The following is a 21775-nucleotide window of genomic DNA, read 5'->3' as shown; positions in this document are numbered from 1 at the left end:
CCACGCAAGCTGTTCGGTAATGATCCTGCACACTTGGGGCTCAGGTCTCAGAAGTAAGCCCGATCCAGTGAGAAACTAAGAGCAAGAGATTCCTGGGGTGAAGAACACTGGGCACGAAGAACATTCGTTCAAACTCGCGATGAACGAGCGGAACACAGTCTGTTCCCCCTCCCGCACTCAGAAGAATTAATGACTACAAAGCTGTTCTCTCACACCCCACAATCGTAAAGCACGGGAATCTGTCAGTAATCCCGGCTCCTTTCAACACTTCCCCCAAGTCAGATCCCCCAATAGATCAGCTCAGCTCTAAAAATAAAGGAATTCCCTTCAAAAGCAAAATGTTCTGAACGAGCAAAGAACTGCCCTTGAAACTGGACCAAATAGCTGAGCGCTCCAAACTATTGGGTGTGTGTTGCCCTCCATACTGGGTACATACATACAGTAAAATCTAGTGTATCTGTCACTATTGGATACCAATGTTCAAGCCAAGGTAGGAATTAGCTTTCGTACCAGTGTAATTTGAACACCAACATGATCTATACAACCCACACTAAGAATGTGACTTATACACAGGTACGACAGGTGCACCAGATTTTACCGTACTCGTCAAGCAGGTCTGTCGACATTGGGCATAGACATCTAAGGTTAGACATTGGGCCGCGAGTCATTAGCAATGTAGAGCTGGCAACAAGAGTAACACAGTCACATCCCGATTCACCAGAATCAAAGGTTCAAAATAATCCAATGGCATAACTGGGTGAGGGATTTACATAAGAAATTCTAGACGAAAAAAAGACTTGAGGTCTCATGCACGTATGTCCCGAACTACCGATGTACTAGATCCCATAATGTTATTTCCTGAAAGAAAACTAGAGAGGCTGAGATTGCTCTCCTTAGAGAGCAAAGAAGGTTAACGGGACATTTAATAGAGGTTTTTAAAATTACGAGGTTTTGTTAGAATAAATAAGGAGAAACTGTTTCCTCTGTCAGATGGGTTGGTAACCAGAGGACACAGATTTAAGATAATTGCCAAGAGAACACGCGGAGGTTAAGACACATTTTTTTTTACGCACCACGTTGTTCTGATCTGGAATGCACTGCCTGAAAGGGCTTTGGAAGCAGATTTAATAATAACTTTCCAAAGGGAATTGGATAGGTACTTGAAAAGGAAAAAAAATGACAAGGCTATGGGGTAAGATTGGGGGAGTGGGACTGAATGGGCTGATTCAACGATGGACTGAATGGCCTCCTTCTGTGCTGTAAGATTCTATGATTCCATTATTCATCCATCGGGTTAAAACCAGAGAAATATACAGCACAGAAGAAAGACAGTTGGCCTATCCCTTTAAGAGCGATCTTTACTTACCACTTACCTGCCTTCTCCCCTATACCTTTGCAATCAATGCTTTTTTAAGGTTAAAAGTGCTTTTTTTCCCCCACCCAGCCACCCGTTCCGTTAAGGAAAAGAGAAAGATGTCGATTATTTCTTTTTTGGTAAAAAAACGGGTCTCAAACAGAATTTCTCTTTGCCTTTGTTCTAAAGTTAAAGCGAAATGCCACAAGGATCCAATGGAACAGATAATGCCCTCTCCCACCTTAATTACCTCCGTTCAATAACCGTAATTAAAGGTTCCTTTGACAGAAGAAAGGCAAAGGTGTAAGAATAGACCAAGTTATGTGGAGTCTTCCCCCGCCCCCAATCTCCCTCCTCCCCTCCCCACCACCAACTACCGAAGCAATTAAAAACCCTTCCAGGAATGTCACAATTTAAACTTATCATTCATTTGTAACCTAAACTGGAATCTGTCAGCATGGCTGTAGAGTCCAGTGTTGGAAAGTGAGAAGCTTTGTATTGTCCAGAGGATTCTTTGAAGAAAATGTAGAACAGAAGAAGCTTCAGTATCAAAGTCACAGTCTGGCAAGTCTTATACTTTCACACCCCTATTTAGGATTACTGCAGCATCCCAAATTTGTTGGCAGGAGATGCGGGGAATAATAATAATGATAGTAATAATTCTTGCATTTGATACAGCGCCTTATCATGTCATTGAGACGTCTCAAAGCACTTCACAGAATACACTGTAAAGTGGATTGACTGTGTATTTTGTGGGCGAAATGCAGCAGCCAATTGCGCACAGTAGCGTTCCCACAAACAGTAATGGATTGAGGGACCAATTTTTTTTTTGGAGGGATTATGACCTCCTGAAAGCGATCTGCCAATCGATTAACAACCAGGCTCCGACTGACTGCAAGGTAAACAGAGGCCTGCGGAGTAAGCAAACTTACCTAAGGTTTCACCCTGCCTGGGAATTGAACCCGTGTCCTCTCGCTTGTCTAATTTATGAAAGGCAAGCGATTTCTTGTGGCTTAATGCATGGGATCTAATTTTGGCTTAGTTGGTAATTATGGGTTTGGGTTGTGCTCAGACCAACTTAATCTGTGCAATTTAGTAAAGTTTTGACTGAACTTAATGTGACTTCTCTGTGTTTGGCCCAACCCCTGATGGTGAATTATACAGTCACATTCAAGAGAAACTTCACATGTGAAGTAACCAGCACTGGTCAGCTCAAATAACATTCCCTTGTCTTTTAATTTGAATAAGACTTTCGAAGCCCATTTGTTTTACCGTATGCTAGAAACTCACTGTTGGCAAACAAAGTATTGGTGTATCTAACACTGCCTAGAGAGAGAGGTGACTTTGAACAACTGCATTTGGGGTACTGTGTACAGGGTTGAAACTTACGTTTCAGACTTTGGTTGAAGCCAGTAGAGCAACAGGTGAAGTGGGGACACAGCTATGAGGAAAAGACGGTCAAAGATTATGATCTTACGGCTCAGACACCTTCCTCCGTGACGGGCAAATTTCAGCACAACAAGATAGTCGTGAGGGTAAAAATTTCCACGTCGCTTAACACAGAGTTGATAACATGCAACTACAGGTGGCCACATTTATAACTGGATAAATGTTCTGATGAACAGGTCGACCTGGACTGAAACGTTAACTCGCTTTCCTATCTCCATAGATGCTGCCTGACCTGCTCGCTGAGCGTTCCCCAGCGACTTCTACTTTTTTTATTTTGGATTTCTAGCAACTGCGGTATTTCGCCTTTTCTTTCATAACTGTATCGTTCGGTATAGTTACAGGCTCTGGCGCTGAGGTTAACGCTGAAACAGAGTTTTCCAAACCCCCTTAATCATCGAAGCAAGAACAAAGGAGAACAGAAAGCTGGTAAGAGCCATGAGTCCTGGTAAGAGCCATGAGAGACGGGACAGTCTAGTTCTGAGATAGTTACCGTGTTACACACGCCTTGAGTGAGCTGTCGCTCTTAGGCTGTCTGTAATGTCCTTTTCAAGCATTTTGCACAGAATTTCGGTTGATTTCAGATGGAACCTAACTTTTGATCGCAGAAATACTTTTGTTCCCCCCGCACCGCTCCCCTCCTCCACACACACATACCCCCACACACCAACCACCCCCCCACCAACACCCCCCACCCCCACCACCACTCCGCACAAACTCAATCCCGTCATATTTTATTACAAAAGGAATCGCTTTTAGCGTTCAGAAAAAAAAATGATCTTGCTCTTTGATGCGTAGAGCAGATATTGGAGTTATTTGGCCTGAGGTTTATTAGCTTTGGTTCTGTGTTTAATGTTTGGCAGGCTGTAATTTCATGCCTCAATAGTCCCAAACAACACACGCTTCCATTTACCCCAGGCTGAATATCTGCAACTTTTTCTCTTCTAGTGACCTGTCAAATCCCAGACCCTGCTGTACAGTCACCACTCACAATAATACTGTCCAAGACGCCGTAACCAAAGTGTATGATGGAAGGAGGCATTACTGAACTCTCCTTTAAGAGTGAAACCTCTCTGTTCTATGCTTCCATTGAAAGCTGGAGCCAATGACCCGTTAGACTCTGGGTCCCAAGTCTGAAATTGACGTGCTATGTCAATGTCAGACTGGGACCTCAAGAGCTTCCTCTTCGACTGCGCCTTCGGTCACCCTCCTACCCCCCACCCTCCCTGCTCTGCACCCCTTCTGATCCCGACCACCAGCTCGGGTGCACATCTTTGACTGTCCGGTGCTTTGGGGCGTCCGCCCGACGTGAAAGGCGCTGTACAAATGTAATTTGCTGTTGTTGTTGCTGTTGCATTTCTAAAGACCTCGGGCCCCTCTGACTCAAATTAAACCATTGTAGGTTTAACTCTGAGTTACCTTGCTGCTGCCTCTGTCGCCCGGAGTCACAGCGCAGAGATCAAGAGTCACATTTACTCGGTGTGACAGCCTCAGGCAGAGAGCGGAGAAGTTTCATATTAGCCTGACATGAGCATTGGAAAGGAGGCACCGTCAGTGCACACTGGGCATTGTGATCAGGACATCTAGAATATCTCTCCCTACAGCAGGCACCAAATTCCACCTCATCTTAACCTGTAAGACCGCTCTGTCTTCAAATTTAAAGACAAAGAGTTTAAAGTGTTTCGCCCACAAATACAAGGTCAATCCCCTTTTACAGTACACCCCCGAGAAGCGCTTAGAGTTGTCTCAACGACGTGATAAGGCGCAACATCAAAAGCAAGGATTGCTGTTATTCCTATTTAAGATCGCGCAGAATTGTGTAAAGTTCTTAAATTCAGCCGTAACTTGGCGGCATCTTCGATTTACAGACGAAGCGAGCTTACAGGCTAAGGCCGGGTGGAATTTAAGGGCCAGCACCTCTCGGACGGCTCCTCGTCGATAGAGAAGGTCTGTCTGCTGTTTTCCATTTTATACCATTATAAGGAGAAGGGTTAATGCCTGCCCTCGAAACTCCTTGGGAAACTCATAGCCTCAACCAAACACAACCACTCCAATTGTTTTGCCCACTTCAGCCCAGATTTGTGACTTGGTTCCCCCAAAAAATCTCTTTGAAATCCCATAACTTCCAATAGCATTAACAACTCGCATCTATGTAGCACCCTTCACTCAGGGTAGGGTCCCAGAGCGCTGGCGATTTGGTTACCCATGGGTGCGCCATTGTTTCTCTGCTTCCTCACATAACCAACTCCTCACCTCTATGAAGTGTATTCCCAACGCAATGGAGAGGCAATTGAGAGTCCGTTAACCCCATCCCCCTCCCAATTCCTGCCATCACCACACACGCACACACATGCACACGCACGCATCTCCAGTTCCAGACCAAGCGCGGGAAAAATCTGGGAGGTGATGGTCACCCAGACCAAACGACCCAAAACAAACAGAAATAATCCCAAAACACGTGAGGGAAGAAAATAAGAAATGAAAAAAAACAGTCTTGCAAAGGCACAGTTACGCCTGTTTTGGGGCTCGCTTCTTCGAGGCCCTGTTAAAAGCAACTAAACTTTGGGGTTTAGTTAAACGGAACAGAACTTGAGACCCAGACACCAGAAACTCTAGTGACCATCTCCCTCTCACTCGGCATGTATTTGCTTCGAGTTGGGGGAGGGAAGGGGAGAGGGGAGGAGGGTGGTGGGGGTGGGGGGGGGGATACGTTTTTTTTTAAAAAGCACAAGGATAATTCTGACATTCTCTAACCGATGCTGTAACAGAGCCACGGAGGCCTGGAGCTAACACAGAGACTTTTCAGTTCATCGTTTCCATTAGCTGACACATGAGCAAACTATTTGAACGTGTCTTTGGTTTTGAATGCGTCTGGGGCTCTCTGTTGATTTCACAGTGATGGCCTTGCAAGAGGCTTGCCAGGCTCAACGGAACTGTCCTTTACAGCAGTCAGCAGCTTCGAGAGTAGCTCCGAGCGACCCTCTATCTCTGTCCACCTACAGCGCTCGCCAGTTAGCTAAACGACAGTCAGACAGACACGTTCCTTGTCACCCACAGTCGACACCCAATTAAGAGACTGTTGAGAAGTGAGTCCGGTGGGGGGGGGGGGGGGGGCTTGAATGATCATTGCATGACTTGGACAGTGATCTAAGCTGCGAAAATCTCCCAGTTGGAGGGACAAAAAACATTGTCAGACTCCATCAGGCTTTGCCCAGAAGTTAAGTGGATCTTCCGATCCTTGGCAGAGTCCGACTAGAACCAGGCCAATACATGGCATTGCTCCAGCTCAGCGTCAGGCTCCTTACTGAATGGTGTAAGGCCACAGGGCACTCTGGTTGCTGAAACCTGGTTGCTTCGTTGACGGGATGGCTTTTGCATACGACAAAGAGCTTGAGTGTGCGTTTGTATTTGCGTGCGTGTGTGTGTGTGTACGTGTCTAATGTGAAGTGCTGAATCCAGTGGCCCTTAAAGCCACCCTCAGACTGAGCTATCAAAGTGCTGGATGTTGCAACTCAAAGTGTTATTGAAAGTGGCTTCAATGCTGAAGACCAAGTGGTGTTCGTTCTCAAGGGCAGGTCTCCATCACCGCCAGGAGTTAGTCTCCCACCAGAGGACTTCGATCGCCTTGTTGCTCCTTCAGCTTTTTCTTGAAGAACAAAATGGTGGAGGGTTTGTACGTGATCACCCAGGGTTCCGATGGGGACGACTGGCTGCAGTCCTCCGAGCTGTCCTGAGCAGGAATTCGACGAGACCTAAAAACAATCACAAGAACAGATTGGAGGAATGTCCCAAGCAAGGCCCCGAGAGAAAGAATGGATCGCTTAGCCACCACTGACATTCTTTAGCTTCAATTACTCAAAGACTTGCTATAGTTTCGTTGAATTGATTCCAGCCTGGCCCGCGTCACACCATGAGAACATAAGAATTTGCTGACGAAAGAAGACCAAGGTCCATCTAGTTCGCCTTCCACCCAGTCGCTTGACACGTCGTGTCCCAAACTCTACACTGAGATATTATTTTCTAGCAGAAATCAGCTAATTGGGCACAGCAGAATCCCACATACAGTCGCGGATTGAGTGACCAAATCAATTTTTTTTTTTTTGGAGGGATTATTAACCCCGGAAAGCAATCCGCCAATCGACTGACAACCGTGTTCCTATTTACTGCTAGGTAAACAGAGGTACGTGGAGTAAGGAGACTTGGGAATCGAACCCGGGTCCTCTCCCTTGCGAGGAGAGTGCTCCAACCACTACGCTACGGGACTCCTGAATTCCAAATGCCTTTAAAACCGCGAGCACCGTCTGGCAATCCTCAGGCGGGTGTTTACGCCCTCAGTGCAATTGGCAGAGGTCTCGTCACGTTTGTTCCCAGGGCGTTTTTGTTTGCGAGTCCAAACTTCTTCGACGGATTCAAAAGGCCTACCGCGCCGCTTTAGCGGGTATAATTATAAGCTGCCAACCTGCCCAGTCCCCTTAAGACTCGATTAAGACGCCGATTTCAGAGATGGGAGCGAGGAAACCAGGCGTTGTCATGGAAACCGCCGAGGCATGCTCAATCGCCAGCCCAGTTCCCCAGGCCGTTCTCAGACGGGAGAGTATTGTCAACCCGCGCGACCTTTTGCATTTCTTTTCTTGCGGCGAGAGGGAGTTACAGCACAACCAGCCTTTCCGCACCCCACGCTTTTAAGGCGGCCTCTTCAACCTAAAATGCCCACAGCAAACATGTCGGCTTTTTCTGAGTCGCTCCACAAGTTGCAGATTATTCAGATCTCTGCAGCTCGTGTCCTCTTCCCGCACCGAGCGCTCTGAACCTTTCGCACCCCCGTCCCGTCCGCTCAGCAGGCTCGCTCCGGCCTTTAGTCATTCTCCTACCCCTACCCGCCCTGCCCTCCACCCCTCCCGATCCCAAACCCCTGCTCGGGCCCAAATTATTATTATTATTATTATATACGCTTTTAACCCTTACGATTTTTGTCCATAACAATAATAGTACCCTAAAGTAGTAGTAATTCCCCCCAACCTTATTTAACTACCACCCCCCACCCGCCCCCATCACCATTATATCACCCCCGGATGCTTTAAGACGTTCTCTGACATGAAAGGTGCTATATAATGTAAAACTTTTATTGTCCTAACAACTAGTAATTCTTGCATTTGGATAGAGGGCCTTTCACGTCGGGAGGATATCTGAAAGCACTTTGTGGGATGTACGTGACCAGGCGTTGCATTGAATGCAAGGATTATTATTTAGATATATCACGAGTTAGTACTTGATTGGGTATATTACTAGTAAAACTAAATTTAATTCAATTGAAAAAGATAATCTTATATAAAACATAATCAAATCACACAGTTTGAATGCAGCGTTTGTCTCGAGACTGAACTGTGGATTCACATGGAAAAGAAGACGAAAGAAGACGAAAAGTACAAGTACTATATTTGAAATGTAAATTAATTTCTCTTTAGACGTACTCATTCCTTAAGTTAACTCTTAAACTTGTTTGTTAATTGGGGGGGGGGGGGGGGGAAGGGGCTCTGAGTGTGAGTCTTACTTAAGAAAGTCTTTAAAACAGCAAGTTAATCCCATATGGAGTCCTGCAGCGTATTGGTGGGAACACTCGCCTCACCAAGCGAGAGGTCCTGGGTTTGATTCCCGGGCAGGGCAAAACCTTAAGCAACTTTCCTTACTCCACATCCCTCTGTTTGCCTAGCGGTAAATAGGAACCCTGTTGTTAGTCAATTGGCGGATTGCTTTCCGGGGGTAATATTCCCTTCAAAAATTCAAAATAATATTAATTTGGTCACTCAATCCACGACTGTTTGCGGGACACTGCTGTGCGCAATTGGCTGCTGCATTTCTCTCACAAAATATACAGTCGATTCTGTGAAGTGCTTCGAGAGATGGTCTCAATGATGTGATAAGGCGCTATATCAAATTCAAGGATTATTATTATTAATCCTAAAAGCTTCTCCCATTTAAGTAGGAGAAATAAGACAAGCTGTAGAACCAGCTGTAGCAACTATTGTTCCAATTTATCTTTTTTAAAAAAGCAAATAGAAATGACAGGCCTTTTAGAAATATAGGAATCTATCATAAAGGATGGAATTCTATGCACATTTACAGGGAGAAATCCCTCCTAGATTTACCTAGATTTGGGGGCATTTTAAAGCGTCCAGAATTTGACAGATTCTTGAATCCAAGACTTAATTGTGAAGCCAGGGTTCTGTAAGTTTCTTTTTAAGTAACTGCAGAAAAGCCACTTCAAAGCCACGACTGAATTCGACAATTTGCCAAGTTCTGGACACGCTAAAATGCTACGTAAATAGTTCCCAGGTGGAATCTTTCCTCGTTAATGAGCTAAAGGCACCGCAAGTCGATTCAAGTCTTCTGCGAAGCAAGTCATGCCTGAGAAATGCATTAGAAGTCGATGAGAATGTCACAGAGTTGGTGGATGGTAGTCAGTATGTTAGACATCTAGACGTCCCGAAGGCAATTCATAATGAAATTCTCTCCCCAACCCTCACCCTGTGCCTTTCTGACCAGCTGGCTTGGTGAATCTGGGGACAGTGTATAGCAACTGTTTATTTGTAGGAAAACACAGCAGCCAATTTGCACATAGCAATATCCCACAGACAGTCATTAAATGAATGAGTTTTTTACTGGTGGATTGTTGGTCAGGACACTGGGAGAAACTCTCTCCTCTTTTTTACGGGATTTTTAACGGCCATTTGAACAGGCAGACGGGACCTCGGTTTAATGTCTTATCCAAAGGACGGCACCTCCGACAATGCAGCGATTTCCCCCCTCCCCCCCCCCCCCAAGCGCTGTGATGAAGTGTCAGCCTAGACGGTTTGCTCAAAGTCCCCCTCAATGTGGGGCTTGAACCCACAACCTTCTGGCTCAGAGGTGGCAGTGCTACCGACTGAGCCGGGCGGACACCCGAACGGTCTGTCTCAAAGCTCGCTGTGATCTTCCCTGATCTTCTCGTCATCCATTGCTCTGGATGTTTATTTGTAGCTGGATAGAGATTCAGTTTGAAACGTTGAAAGCAACATCTGCAAAAAGCAGCAAACCACCGCTATCACTGGAGTAACATCTCAAACAATAACGACAACAACAAATTACATTTGTACAGCGCCTTTCACGTCAGGAGAACGTCCCAATGCGCTGGACGGTCAAGTAGGGCGGGGGTAGGAGTGTGACCGGAGGCGCGGTCGAAGAGGAGGGTCTTGAGGCCCTCAAGACTGTGGGATCGAGTGCCAAAGGGTGGGGGCAGAAAGGCAGGAGCTGGGCAGCCCCTAAAGCTGCAGCGATGGGAAATGTTACGCAGTGTTCAAGGTGAGGTCTGACCAGAGCTGTAAATTAAATCAGGGACATTTTTTACACTTTCTGCATTTTTTCCAACTGGATTGTCTACTGTTTGCTGCTTGGACAGACGTCACCAAACACTAAGTGGGATTGCCTAAAGAGGCATCAAAAATGCTTTCATCGCTGCTCATTAATTGCTGGCTGGGGGGGAACAGTATCCAATGAGCGATGATTTGCAGCCTGCAAAAAGAGAATCTTAGCCCAAGATTATAGCAAAAGCCTTACAGACCGTGGTCTTCAGGGTTTGAGGACCGGAGGTGATTTGAGGCGTAACCGCAGTGACCAGAACTTTGATCAAAGAGAACACATTCTCAGCACGTTCGCGGATCAATGCCCTTCTCCACCTGCAAACCGCAGGCCAGAAACTTGCTCGATACAGGTTAAGTCTAAAAAATGTATAACAATAATACTAATGATAAAATAATAATCCTTGCATTTGATACAGAGCCTTATCACGTCGTCGAGACGTCTCAAAGCGCTTCACAGGACATACTGTATCGTGGTGTGACTTTGTACATTTTGTTGTACAAATAGTAAAGCCCTTCACGCAGGGTATCTCAGAGAGCTTAACAGTGGTGGAGCCTGATGCTGAGCGGGTAGTGGGAGAGGAGGTGGGGGGGCAAATCTATTATTTCTAGCTGCTACTGAACACCTCAGACCACACTGACCACTGAACCGCCTGTAAAGGAACACTCAAACCCTTAGATCAACGGCAACTTACAAGAAGAGCTGATTGCCGGGTAGACAAAGCAAGGTCTTTTTCTCTGAAAGGACTGCGCCGGGCAGACAGTCTGTATAAACCAGACCGTACGATCATCGCAACCTCAGTGACCCCCCCCCCCACCGCCAGCCCACCTCACCCCATCAAATACATATTTCGGTAAATAAGAACTGCTGTGCTTCCGAGGATATCTGTCCACAATTATGAGCAATCTAGTGCCTGGTTTCTCCTCCAGAGGCTGGGACACGCTGGAATTTCAAATATGCTAATAAAAGCAAGGGGACTTCTGGCTATGATCCTCAGCATTAGAGGAATGAGCTGTGTAGCAACAATTAGGGAAGCCAGACACTCTTCAGTCTTAGGAGAAGAGGGGACTTAGAGGGGACCTCATCGAAGCATCCGACATCTTAAATGGGATTGAACAAGTAAACCCAGATCAATGCTTTAGGAGATATAAGACAGTCGGACAAGGATGACAGGGGTTTAGAGTTGTAAAGAGCAATTTCAGGACAGGCACCAGGAAGTTTTTCTTTCCGCAGAGAATAATCAATGACTGACTTAGAACAGGGTGATATCAAACCGAGCTCCCCGCCTGTCTCTTCAGGCAGATGTTAAAGAAGTAAAAGGCCTGCTCCGTGCCTCCCGCCCGATCTGCCCTACCATCAGTGGCCGGGCTTTCAGCCTCTCCATCCTCACCCTTTGGAACTCCATCTCGCAGTCCCTTGGCCTGGCTCCCTCCCTCGCCCCCTTCAAGGCAAGACTCAAGACCCTCCTTTTTGACCACGCCCCCCTCCCCCCCCCTCCCACCTCTCATCCCAACGTCTCAAAGCGCTCCACGAAATAAACTGGCGTGTGGAGTAAGCTGCTGTTGTGGTTGAGAGTGTTACCCAGTGAGCCAGGCTGACACGATGCTGAGCACGACACTTCCTGCCCTAACCTGCTCGCTCCGGGAGACCTCTAAAAGCAAGCAGGATATCATCAATGAAGCGAAGAGGAAGCTGACGTGTTCTCTGTTTACGCTGCTGTTTCCGAAGGATTAAAGACAGAGCAGACGGTAAGTCAACCAATAAAGCTTACAGTTGATTTTATTACAACATTCTGATGTTGTAGAAGGCTATATCCTCCTCCCATCCTTTGTCCGATTAGAGGTAAGCCGGTTAATAGTGAATCCAAAGAACATCACAACACACAAAGGCTTTGGAGCATGTGGAATGAACTGACCAGGAGGCTGTGAGACGCAGACGCAGGAGGGAGATAGATAAGCGTTTGAGATGTGAGGGCATTAAGGGATATGGAGAAAGAGCGTGGAAATGGAATAAGAAAGATAAAGAGCTGCCGCAAACTAATGAAACAGTGGAACAGGCATGACGGGATAAATCCCCTTCAGCAGGAATTGTGATGGTGGCTGGATTGATGGGGCTTGAGGTTCTGTTCCTCCAACTCCTTCCTGTGCTCGCCCTCCTGCCCTCCCTCCCTCCCTCTCCCTCTCTCTCCCTACCTCCCTCCTTCCCTTCCTCGCTCCCTCCCAAGTTCATGACGAATCAGGAGAAAAATTACATCCAAGCTGTTCAAACGATGGCGAGATATTTATCATCATCATAATAATAGTCTTTACATTCGATGCAGCGCCTTTCACATCAGGAGAGCGTCTCTTTTGGTGGTGACTGTGTGTTTTGTAAGCAAACTCCTTCATGCCTTTCAAGAGAGCTCTCTTCATGAATTATGGCTCAAAGGACAGCCTTTGCTTAACCCTATAACATGGAACAGGATCGATGGGCTGAATGACCTCCGGCTGTTCCTGTTTGCCTACGCTTCCACTTCTTGCTACGATTTCGCTGCTTCCATTGAGCCGAGGGGGGAGCTTTTACAAGAAAAGTGCTATATAATGAATAGGTATATTTTAACCTCTGTGGGTGGCATGTTCCATTGAAGTGCTATAATGTCTATAATCAAGGGCGAGCTTTAACGTGTCACAATTTCCAATATAACTGGCCTTTGATCTCACTGGGAGCTGTCTGTGGACATACCTGGAATGTAGCAGATAAAGCACAGAACGGAGACTCACTCGGAGTGAAATGTATAATGATACCATTTGGAATAGCTCCCATTATATCCCTGGGAACTGCTGTAAAGTGCCATGACTTTGTATTCGTATTTTGTCTCGTTTGGTCCACAAATACACAGTCAGTCCACTTTGCAATATATTCTGTGAAGCGCTTTGAGACAGCTCAACGACATGATAAGACGCTAGATCAAATGCAAGGATTATTATTATTATTATTAATATTGGTAGGAAAAGACGGCAGCTAATTTGCACACAGCATCATTACCCCCAACTTGGTGAGTTTTATCTGAAGGATTGGTGCAAGAGAAACTCCCTTAGATTTTCAAATAACGTCCTCTATCGGGAACTTGGTTTAACATCTTGTCTGAACGACAGCACCTCCAACAATGCAGCGCTCCCCACTTCCCCCCCCATTATTGCACTGGAGGGTCAGCCTAGGCTACGAGCTCAAATTCCCAACGTGGGGCTCGAAACGTGGCAGCCAGTTTGTGCCGCAATGTCCTGCAAACAGCCATGGAGTGAGTGCCATAGATCTTTAACATCCACCTGAAGTTTAAGGTCACATCCGAAGGACGGCACCTTCAACAATGTCACAGTCCCAACCCTGCATCAGAGCATCGACTTAGACCATGTGATTACAAGTCCCAACGTGGGGGCTTGAACCCACAATCTTCTGACTCGAGAAGGCGAGAGCGCACAAAGAGGGAAGAGACAGTTGAAACGACAGGGCGTAGAGGGTCAATGTACTAACAGGAGTTATGGGTCACACTGAGGCATCGGTGCTCAGGGCAATCCGGGCAGAACGGTGCTTAAGATATTTGCTTCAGACAGCTGTGACCTCTGGTACGCAGAACTAAAAAGGAACATCTGCATGCAGGATGATTTCCGCATTAACCTGTCTCGTCCTTCATAAATGAAAGCCCTCTTTATATTTGCTCCATAAATCTGACACCTAGCACAGCAGTAAAAAATGTGACAGCTTTGTGCATCACATTATGAAAGCCCAGCCTACAAAGTACACTCGGAAAACGAATACAGCCGTAAAATGCTCACGTCTTTGAAGTCCACGGTGTCAAATATTGCCCTACTCACACGACTTCTCACACAGATAAAGAAGCAGAGGTGTTCAACCCGACTGGGTCAGACCCCGAGTGGGAAGCAACATCTCTTCAAGATGTGTACACATCATTTTTGTTAACACAGGACATTAACAGCAGGTCGCTAACAAAAGGCGTCGTAAATCTTTCATTAAAGTGCCAGAGTCTCTCTAGCGCTGGCTTTAATATAAGCAGCTCAAGAATTCAACCTCGTCGAATTCTTACCAGTTGTGTTAACGTGCGCTTGGCTCGTTGGAATATTCAGACCTAAAGCAATCTTTACTTATTAACAACCTCAATTACTACCTTTTGTTTTCCTTACGCCACGTTTGGGAGGATGTCTCAAAGCGCTTCATGGGAATTTTACTGGGTTGGTGTTTCGCAGGCGAATGCGGCAGCTGATGTTAACGTATGTTAACGTCCCGCGGATATTTATGAAGTGAGTGACTGATTTTATCTCCCTTCTCTTTTCGAGCAGGGCCATGAGATCGTTTAACATTCACCTGAACAGGAAGAGAGGACTTCGGTTTGATCCCCCTCCGACCCTACCCCTCACACTGCCCCCCCAACCCCCCCCCCCCCCCCAGCGTTGCATTGGAGCTTCAGCCTAGACAATGTGAGTTCAAGGAGGGGCTGACACTGTCTTCGTGGGCAAACTTTGCAAGCAAAATGAAAAGGGAATCATCTCTCGCCATCTGGATGCTTTGTTAGATAGAAAATCAGTCGACAACTGCAATGAAATCCTTTTTGTTTTGTTTGGCTGCTCTTTAAGGATACTTTTGTGTAAGTACCAAGTCCTGCTGAGGCCAGCAACTGGCTTGGATCGAGTCCAAGGAGGCAGGAGGGGGCAGGATTGACACGGGCACATCTGGAAAGAGAAGTTGACTGAAACTCTTGGGTTAAGAAAACCTGATGTTATTTAATCTCTGTCGAGAACTTTTAACTTCCCCCACCCCGAGTCAGCTCTCGCTGAAGACATCATCAGCATTCACTGCTGAGCAGAAGACAAAACCCTCATAAATCGCGACGTAGATAAAGTGCGAACGCAAATCCCGTTCCCTCCTCGAAAGGTTTCCCCTTTGCAGAATCCTTGCCAATGGGAGTTCGGGTGACGGAACTTGTTCTTGTTAATACCAATAATAATAATCCTTGTGTTTGATATAGCAGTTCATCCCGTCGCTGAGCATCTCGAAGCTCTCCGCAACAACAACAACATTATATTTCACAGGATATACTGTAAAAGTGTAAATGTGGGTGGGGGGGAAAAAAAAGGTTTATAGGAACATAGGAACAGGAGGAGGCTATTCAGCCCCCTCGAGCCTGTTCCGCCCTTCTATTCGATCACGGCTGTTTCTGTACCTCAACTCCAATGACTGTCCCACCCGCAAATGTTATTTGATAACATTATTACTGTTTAATAATGTTAAAGGGGAAGTGATGAAGTTACGTTTCAACGTCACAAAGGATTGAAAAGTTACGTCAGCGAACTTTCACCAGTGACCCAGCGCGGCGCCTTTAAGAAGATGGTTCCCCCATTCGCACCACATCTCCACCACCCCCACCCCCCCTCACTACGGAACGGACAGGCAAAATCCCTGCTCCTGGGACTGGGAACCAAAGATTCTTAAGCTGAGCAAGAGGTCTCTGGGGTTTTCCATCGCTCGGATTTCATGCCTTATTTCCAATGGTATTTGTCCACAAGGAAGCAATAGAAACGAATATTAATCCCGTCAAATAATAAACAGCTGAAGCTCTTTTGTGAGGAGACATTGTTAGCGGAACAAGAACTGACTGCACCTCACATCCTGAACTTCAAAGGAACTCCCCAGATCATGTTGCTTATTTTCTAAAATCACGAACCGTACTTTATTTAGGATCGCTCTTGGGTCTCGGGCAAGAAAGGTTTTGAATTAAAAGCCTATTCTGTTGTCTGCGTTGCCACAGTGCAATTCTACCATTGTGGGAATATTTGATCCCCTCCACATGAATCGGCCACAGATTCAGGTAATAATAATAATAATAATAATGAAAATCCTTGCATTGATATCGTGGAGTAAGGAAATTTGCCCAAGGTTTCGCTCTGCCGGAAATCGAACCCAGGTTTCTCGCTTGAGAGGCGAGTGCTCTAACCACTGAGCTACAGGACTCCACAATCCCACAGATAGCCATAGAGCGAGTGACCGATGTCGATTGGGTGATTGTCGGCCAGGACATCGGGAGAGAGAAACTCCCTTCTCTTTTCGAATAGCGCAGCGGGATGTTTAACATCCGCCAGAGCAGGTCGACAGGACTTTGTATTGACCAAGGGAAATAGATAGGTACTTGAAAAGGAAACATCTGCAAGGATATGGGGAAAGAGTGAGGGAGTGGGACTATTTGGGATAAGTGCTTGGGAGTGGGGCTAGTTGAGGAACGAGCGGGGGAATAGGGACTCACTGGATAGCTCTTCCAAAGAGCCGGCACAGGCCTTCTTCTGTGCTGTAATATCCTATGATTCTAGAAGACGTGAAATGCGCTACATCAAATGCAAGGATTGTTACTATGATTCCACGATCTCGTCCAGTTGAACATCGGTTAATAGCTGTGCTTAAACAGTAAGCGATGATAAAATCCACAGAGGTGGGAGGATTCACTACAGCAACAGGATAATAAGAATAAGAATCCTTGCATTTGATACGGCGCCTTATCGCGTCGCGGAGACGTCTCAAAGCGCTTCAGGGATGTACCGCAAAGTGATTTGACTTTATATTTTGTGGGCGAAACGTTGGGATCAACGAGCTGAAATTACAGCCCGCTCTGGGTTCACGCCAGCCCTCTCTCTCTCTCTTTCTCTCCCTCTCTCTCTCTGTGTTGCTGTTATCAATAACTCGTCTGAACCAGGATTCTAAATGGCATCACCAGGAATTTTAAAGAGTTTGCGAAAGCCTTTCATACAATTCCAACTATTTTTGCCCAGGTTTATTGAGGGCTGGCCTGCCTTTAAGAGTACCTTTGATTTCTTTAAAACAGATGAGGTTCAAAATTCAGCCTTGTGAAGCCAGAAGAGGCAGATGATTTTTTTTTGCAACACCGGCTGCTACTATTTTATTGGAGAATAACAGAGGCTTTGGATTGTGATCAACTCGTTGACAGTACACTAAAGAGTTCCGTCACTGTCACGGCAGGGAGCATGTTAAGAGTCCTTAACACTCATTTTTCGTTCATTTTCTATCCATAAGTTATCACTTGACTCAACTAACCAACATTTTGGTTGCTTTTCTCACACTTTGATCGTTAACGCTGTCTGGCTGTCTGCCAGGCCCTCAGTAATCGTAACCCGCGAACAGTCTCATGGTACAGTCAACCTTTCGTGCTGTGCTCAGATCACTAACACAGCACAGACCACAGACTGAAACTGGGATAATTTTTATTGGTTCGGTACCACACCATATGGGCCGTGTATCCACGCAGCCAGCGGAGGGCACATTTAAGAATAATCCTTGCGTCTGATAGAAGCTCCTGTTGTTAATGCGGCCCAATGGTAAGTTCTGTCAGCCGTATTGTGTGTGTCCCTCACAGTCTGCCTCAGTCTGTGTGGGAGTGTGGGAGTGAAGCAGAGGGAGTGTGTTGTTTGTGGGCAAATGCAGCAGACATTTTCACACACACAGCAAGATCCCACATCTGCAACGTTAAAGGGAACTAATATCCTTCTCTTTTTGAGCGCCACACGGAATCTTTAACATCAGTTGGAACCTCAGCTTAATATCTCATCCGAAGCTCAGCACTTCCGACAATGCATTTCCTTTCCCCCTCCACCCCACCAGCCCCCACCCACCGCCCCCCCACCCTCCACCCCCCACCCCGAGCACTGCACTGGAGCCTAGACTGTGAGCACATTGGGGTTTTGAACCCGCGACCTTCTGACTCGAGAGGCCAGAGCGTTTACCGACAGAGCTTGGCAAGTACCTCGATAAGATCCATTCCCACCCAAAACGTTCCCTTTAATCAAAGAAAAAACTTACTTCACAGTCAGATGAAGAAGAATCTTTGAAACCATCACTATAGCGGTTAGAGTTAGCAAGCCAGCCAAGGCATAGATGGTCCACACTGTAAAGGAACACATTGGTAGCATTTAGAAACCAAAACAACTAAACTGTATTGTATTGTTACTGCGTAGAAGGGAGTTGGCACTAACCTGGCATATTGGGGTTGGACTGACTGGGGCTTGCTGTTATGTAGAGGATCTTTGATGACCTTGCACCAATAGTGCCCGGTCCTACCCTCTCTGTTATTGTGTCCAATGTATTCGGACTGTTCTTGCCCTCTGAAGCGAGCAAGTGTTGGTTATCTTTAACAGCTGTGAAGAGGATCACAATACAAAGGCCAGTGAATCCAACAAATAATAACCTTTACGTTTCAATGCCTGTCCGTCCTTCGGAGGAGACGTTAAACCGACGTCCCGCCTGCCTGCTCAGGCGGACGTCAAAGATCCCTCCACGCTATTCGAAAAGAGAAGGGAGTTTCTCTCTCTCTCTCCCGGCGTCCTGGCCGGCAATTCTCTAAATAAAATTGGTCGCTCACTCCTTGGCTGTTTGTGGGACATTGCTGTGCAATTCGCTGGTACGTTTCATCCACAGCAAGTCCCCATTGCGTTATGTCCTGTGAAGCGCCTTGAGACATCTCAACGACATGATAAGGCGCTATATCAAATGTGAGGATTGTTATGATTATTATACGCTCTTTCTAAATATATTAATGATGGCTTGTAACAAACTACTGAAAAGCAGATGTTATTGCATTGGCGCATAGATTATAATGCATTTAACGTCCACCTGAACAGGCAGACGAGACCTCGGTTTAATGTCTCTTCTCTGATGGATGATACCTCTGATCTCTGAGGCACTTCTATGGTATCAGCCTAAATTATGAGCTCAAAACCTCAAGAGAGAGCTATGACTTGGCTCACCCTGACAATGGTGCGTTTTATGAGCCGGTAGGCACTCTCGCAGCTGAGTCAGAAGGTTGTGGGTTCAAGCCCCTACGTCAAGGCTTTGAACTCATATAAGTCTAGGCTGACACTCCACTGTGGTTCTGAGGAGGGAGTCCTGGAGGCGCCGTCCTCCGGACGGGACATTAAACCGTTAAACATTAAACCGATGAACGTTAAAGAGATGCCGCGGCAACTCTCGAAAAAACAGAGAAGGGAGTTTCTCTCTTCCGGTGTCCCGACCGACAACCCCTCCAATAAAAACCCACTTCGCAGCTGCCCACGGGCGCACAAATTGGCAGCTGCGTTCGCCTACAAAATACGCAGCCTCCGCCACGCTCTTCACAGTGCATCCCGTGAGGTGCTCTGGGACGCCCGCCCGACGGGAGAGGCGCCGTATGAAACGCAACAATTATTGCGGGGTTCGGCGCATCAGATAAGACGGGGTCTCCTATAAAAGTCTGCTCCCCGTACAATGTCTGCTCTCGCACTAACCTCTACGCAGCCGTTCAGAGGACTAACAAAGGATGACTGAAAAGCAGCAGCGAGCAGGCATTGCAGATTTTCTCAGTGGAAACATATTTTGCCTCAAGCGTTGAGAGCCCAACAGTTTGCTTAGCTTTAAACTGATTTCCGACTACACAGCTGGAACTGGTTCAGGTCGCTTTGGTTTAGAACAGCTGTATCCAAATATCATCTGGAATACGCTGGTTTATTTTAGATTTTAGACTCAGTGGGGGTGGGGGGGTAATGTGTCTGCCAAGTTCAGCCCCAATCCCGGGTTTAGATCCTCAATGATTTTTTCTGCAACTCAAGAGGGATTGGGAATTCCGGATATCATACGCGAGGAATATTATTATCGATGCGTGTGTGTTTTTTTCTCCATTTAGTAAATCAGGACTCCGTGACTTTCCAAATGGGATAAAAAAAACACACACACAACAATAATAATAGTCCTTGTGTATGATATAATGCACATCACGACGAAACTTATTATGGGGGGGGGTGTGTGGGGGAGGGGGTGTAATAAAAAAATGTTTTAAAACAAATTTGGTCACTTCACTCCATCCCAGTGCTGTTGGTGGGACGCCGCTGTGCATAATCGGGAGCCATGTTTCGCCCTACGAAACGCACAGTCAATTCACTTTACATTATATTCTGTGAAGCGCTTTGAGACGTCTCAACGGCGCGATGCAAGGATTATTATTAGGATTATTATTATTATTTATTTTTGCTGAAACGAAGATGGCGGAGGAGCTGGCTCACCTTTGTACAAGACCGCAAACCCGTCTGCCCGGTTGGCCCCGTCAGAGTAAAAGTAGAGGATAACGAAGCTGGCCGACACGTTCACGCTGTCATAGGGTCGGTTCCTGCCATCGAACCTGGCCAGGACCTCGTTGCTGTATCCGTCCAGGAACTCCACCATGTCGCTGGCATCCCGAATGTCAAACAGCGCGAAATGGAACTGTATCATCGAGGCTCCCGACACCTGGATGGTCCAATAGCAGACTCTGCCGTTGGCGTAGTTGTCGGGGAAGTCGGGGGAGTAAATGATCCCGATGTCCGCGGAGTAATTCCCACCGCAAGAGCCGATCAGTGCTGCGACGAGAGAGAGAGAGAGAGAGAGAGAGGGAGAGAGGGAGGGAGAAGTGGATACGTGTCAATTCACTTTACAGTATATTCTGTGAAGCGCTTTGAGACGTCTCAACGACTTGTACCGTCTAATGACACGATCGCAATAGGTTCGGTCCCATTTGATCTCATCCTTCCAGACCCCACCCACCTACCCACCCCAACCATCCTCCAGCTGTAACCTCAAACCGTTTCTTCAATACGGCCAAAATCCCAGCCTCAACTACACTTCTTCTTGGGAGCCACGAACCAATGTGAAGAAATACTTCCTGGTTCCTGCCCTGAAATCGCCAGTGCTCCTTTGTTCTGCTGCCCCGACCCCTCTGAGAGCGCCGGCACTTACTGTCAAAGATGTTTATCCTGCCGTCTCCTCCACAGAGCTGAGTGTGATTGCCAAAGCACACTTGGTTGCATTCGGTGCTGTTCGCCTCTCCGTGCTTCCAGTAATCCGCATCGTTCCCACAAAAGCATGCGTAGCCCGATTCCATGCCGGCCAGCTTCAACACAGCAGAGGATAACAGCGTCAGCGCAAGGGAAACAAAACGGTGAGAACCATTTCACATAAGGTTGATTTAACCGTTCATTTAAGATGGAGGGGGACGAAATGCTAGGCAAGTTTCCTCACTCCACACGCCTCTGTTGACCTAGCAGTAAGTAGGAACTCAGTTATTAGTTGATTGACGGATCTCTTTGAGACGTCTCAAAGCACTCCACAGAATATATTGTAAAGCGAATTGACTGTGCATTTTGTAGGCGAAACACGGCAGCCAATGGCACACAGCAGTGCCCCAGAAACAGTCGTGGACTGAGGGATCAAATTTTTCGGGGGGGTGGTGGGTAGGATTATTACCCCCAGAAGGCAATCCGCCAATCGACTAACAACCGGGTTCCTACTTTCTGCTAGGTAAACAGAGGCGTGGGACAGGAATCAAACCCAAGTCTTTCGCTTGTGAAGGGAGTGCTCTAACCACCATGCTACGGGACTCCAAACTGGGATTAATGTAAGAAAAAGGGTAACTTGGAAAAATAGGCGGCAGCAGCACAGACACAATGAGCTGAAAGATCTTCGTCTGTCCTGAAACGTTCCAGGTGTCTATGGGCGAGGTTAAGGCAGTGAGTGTTGGCA

The 21775-nt window shown here is 46.8% G+C and overlaps 1 protein-coding gene across 1 annotated transcript in view; it reads right to left on the bottom strand.

Annotated features, from left to right (window-relative positions):
* Positions 1-5956: 5956 nt before the first annotated feature.
* The window catches only part of kremen1 (kringle containing transmembrane protein 1), a 57083-nt gene continuing 41264 nt past the window's right edge, over positions 5957-21775 (bottom strand). The window contains exons 5-9 of the mRNA XM_042337548.1: positions 20993-21146; positions 20284-20616; positions 18226-18387; positions 18053-18137; positions 5957-6552 (exon numbers count right to left, since the gene is read on the bottom strand). Of these exons, the coding sequence (XP_042193482.1) occupies positions 6396-6552; positions 18053-18137; positions 18226-18387; positions 20284-20616; positions 20993-21146 (891 nt within the window). The 3' untranslated portion in view covers positions 5957-6395. The remainder of the gene's footprint in view (positions 6553-18052; positions 18138-18225; positions 18388-20283; positions 20617-20992; positions 21147-21775) is intronic.

Source organism: Callorhinchus milii, unplaced genomic scaffold (assembly GCF_018977255.1).
Source record: "Callorhinchus milii isolate IMCB2004 unplaced genomic scaffold, IMCB_Cmil_1.0 Scaffold8, whole genome shotgun sequence".
Classification (NCBI taxonomy): Eukaryota; Metazoa; Chordata; class Chondrichthyes; order Chimaeriformes; family Callorhinchidae; genus Callorhinchus; species Callorhinchus milii.
Note: the sequence above shows the minus strand (reverse complement) of the source record. Positions and strands in the feature narration are given on the sequence as shown.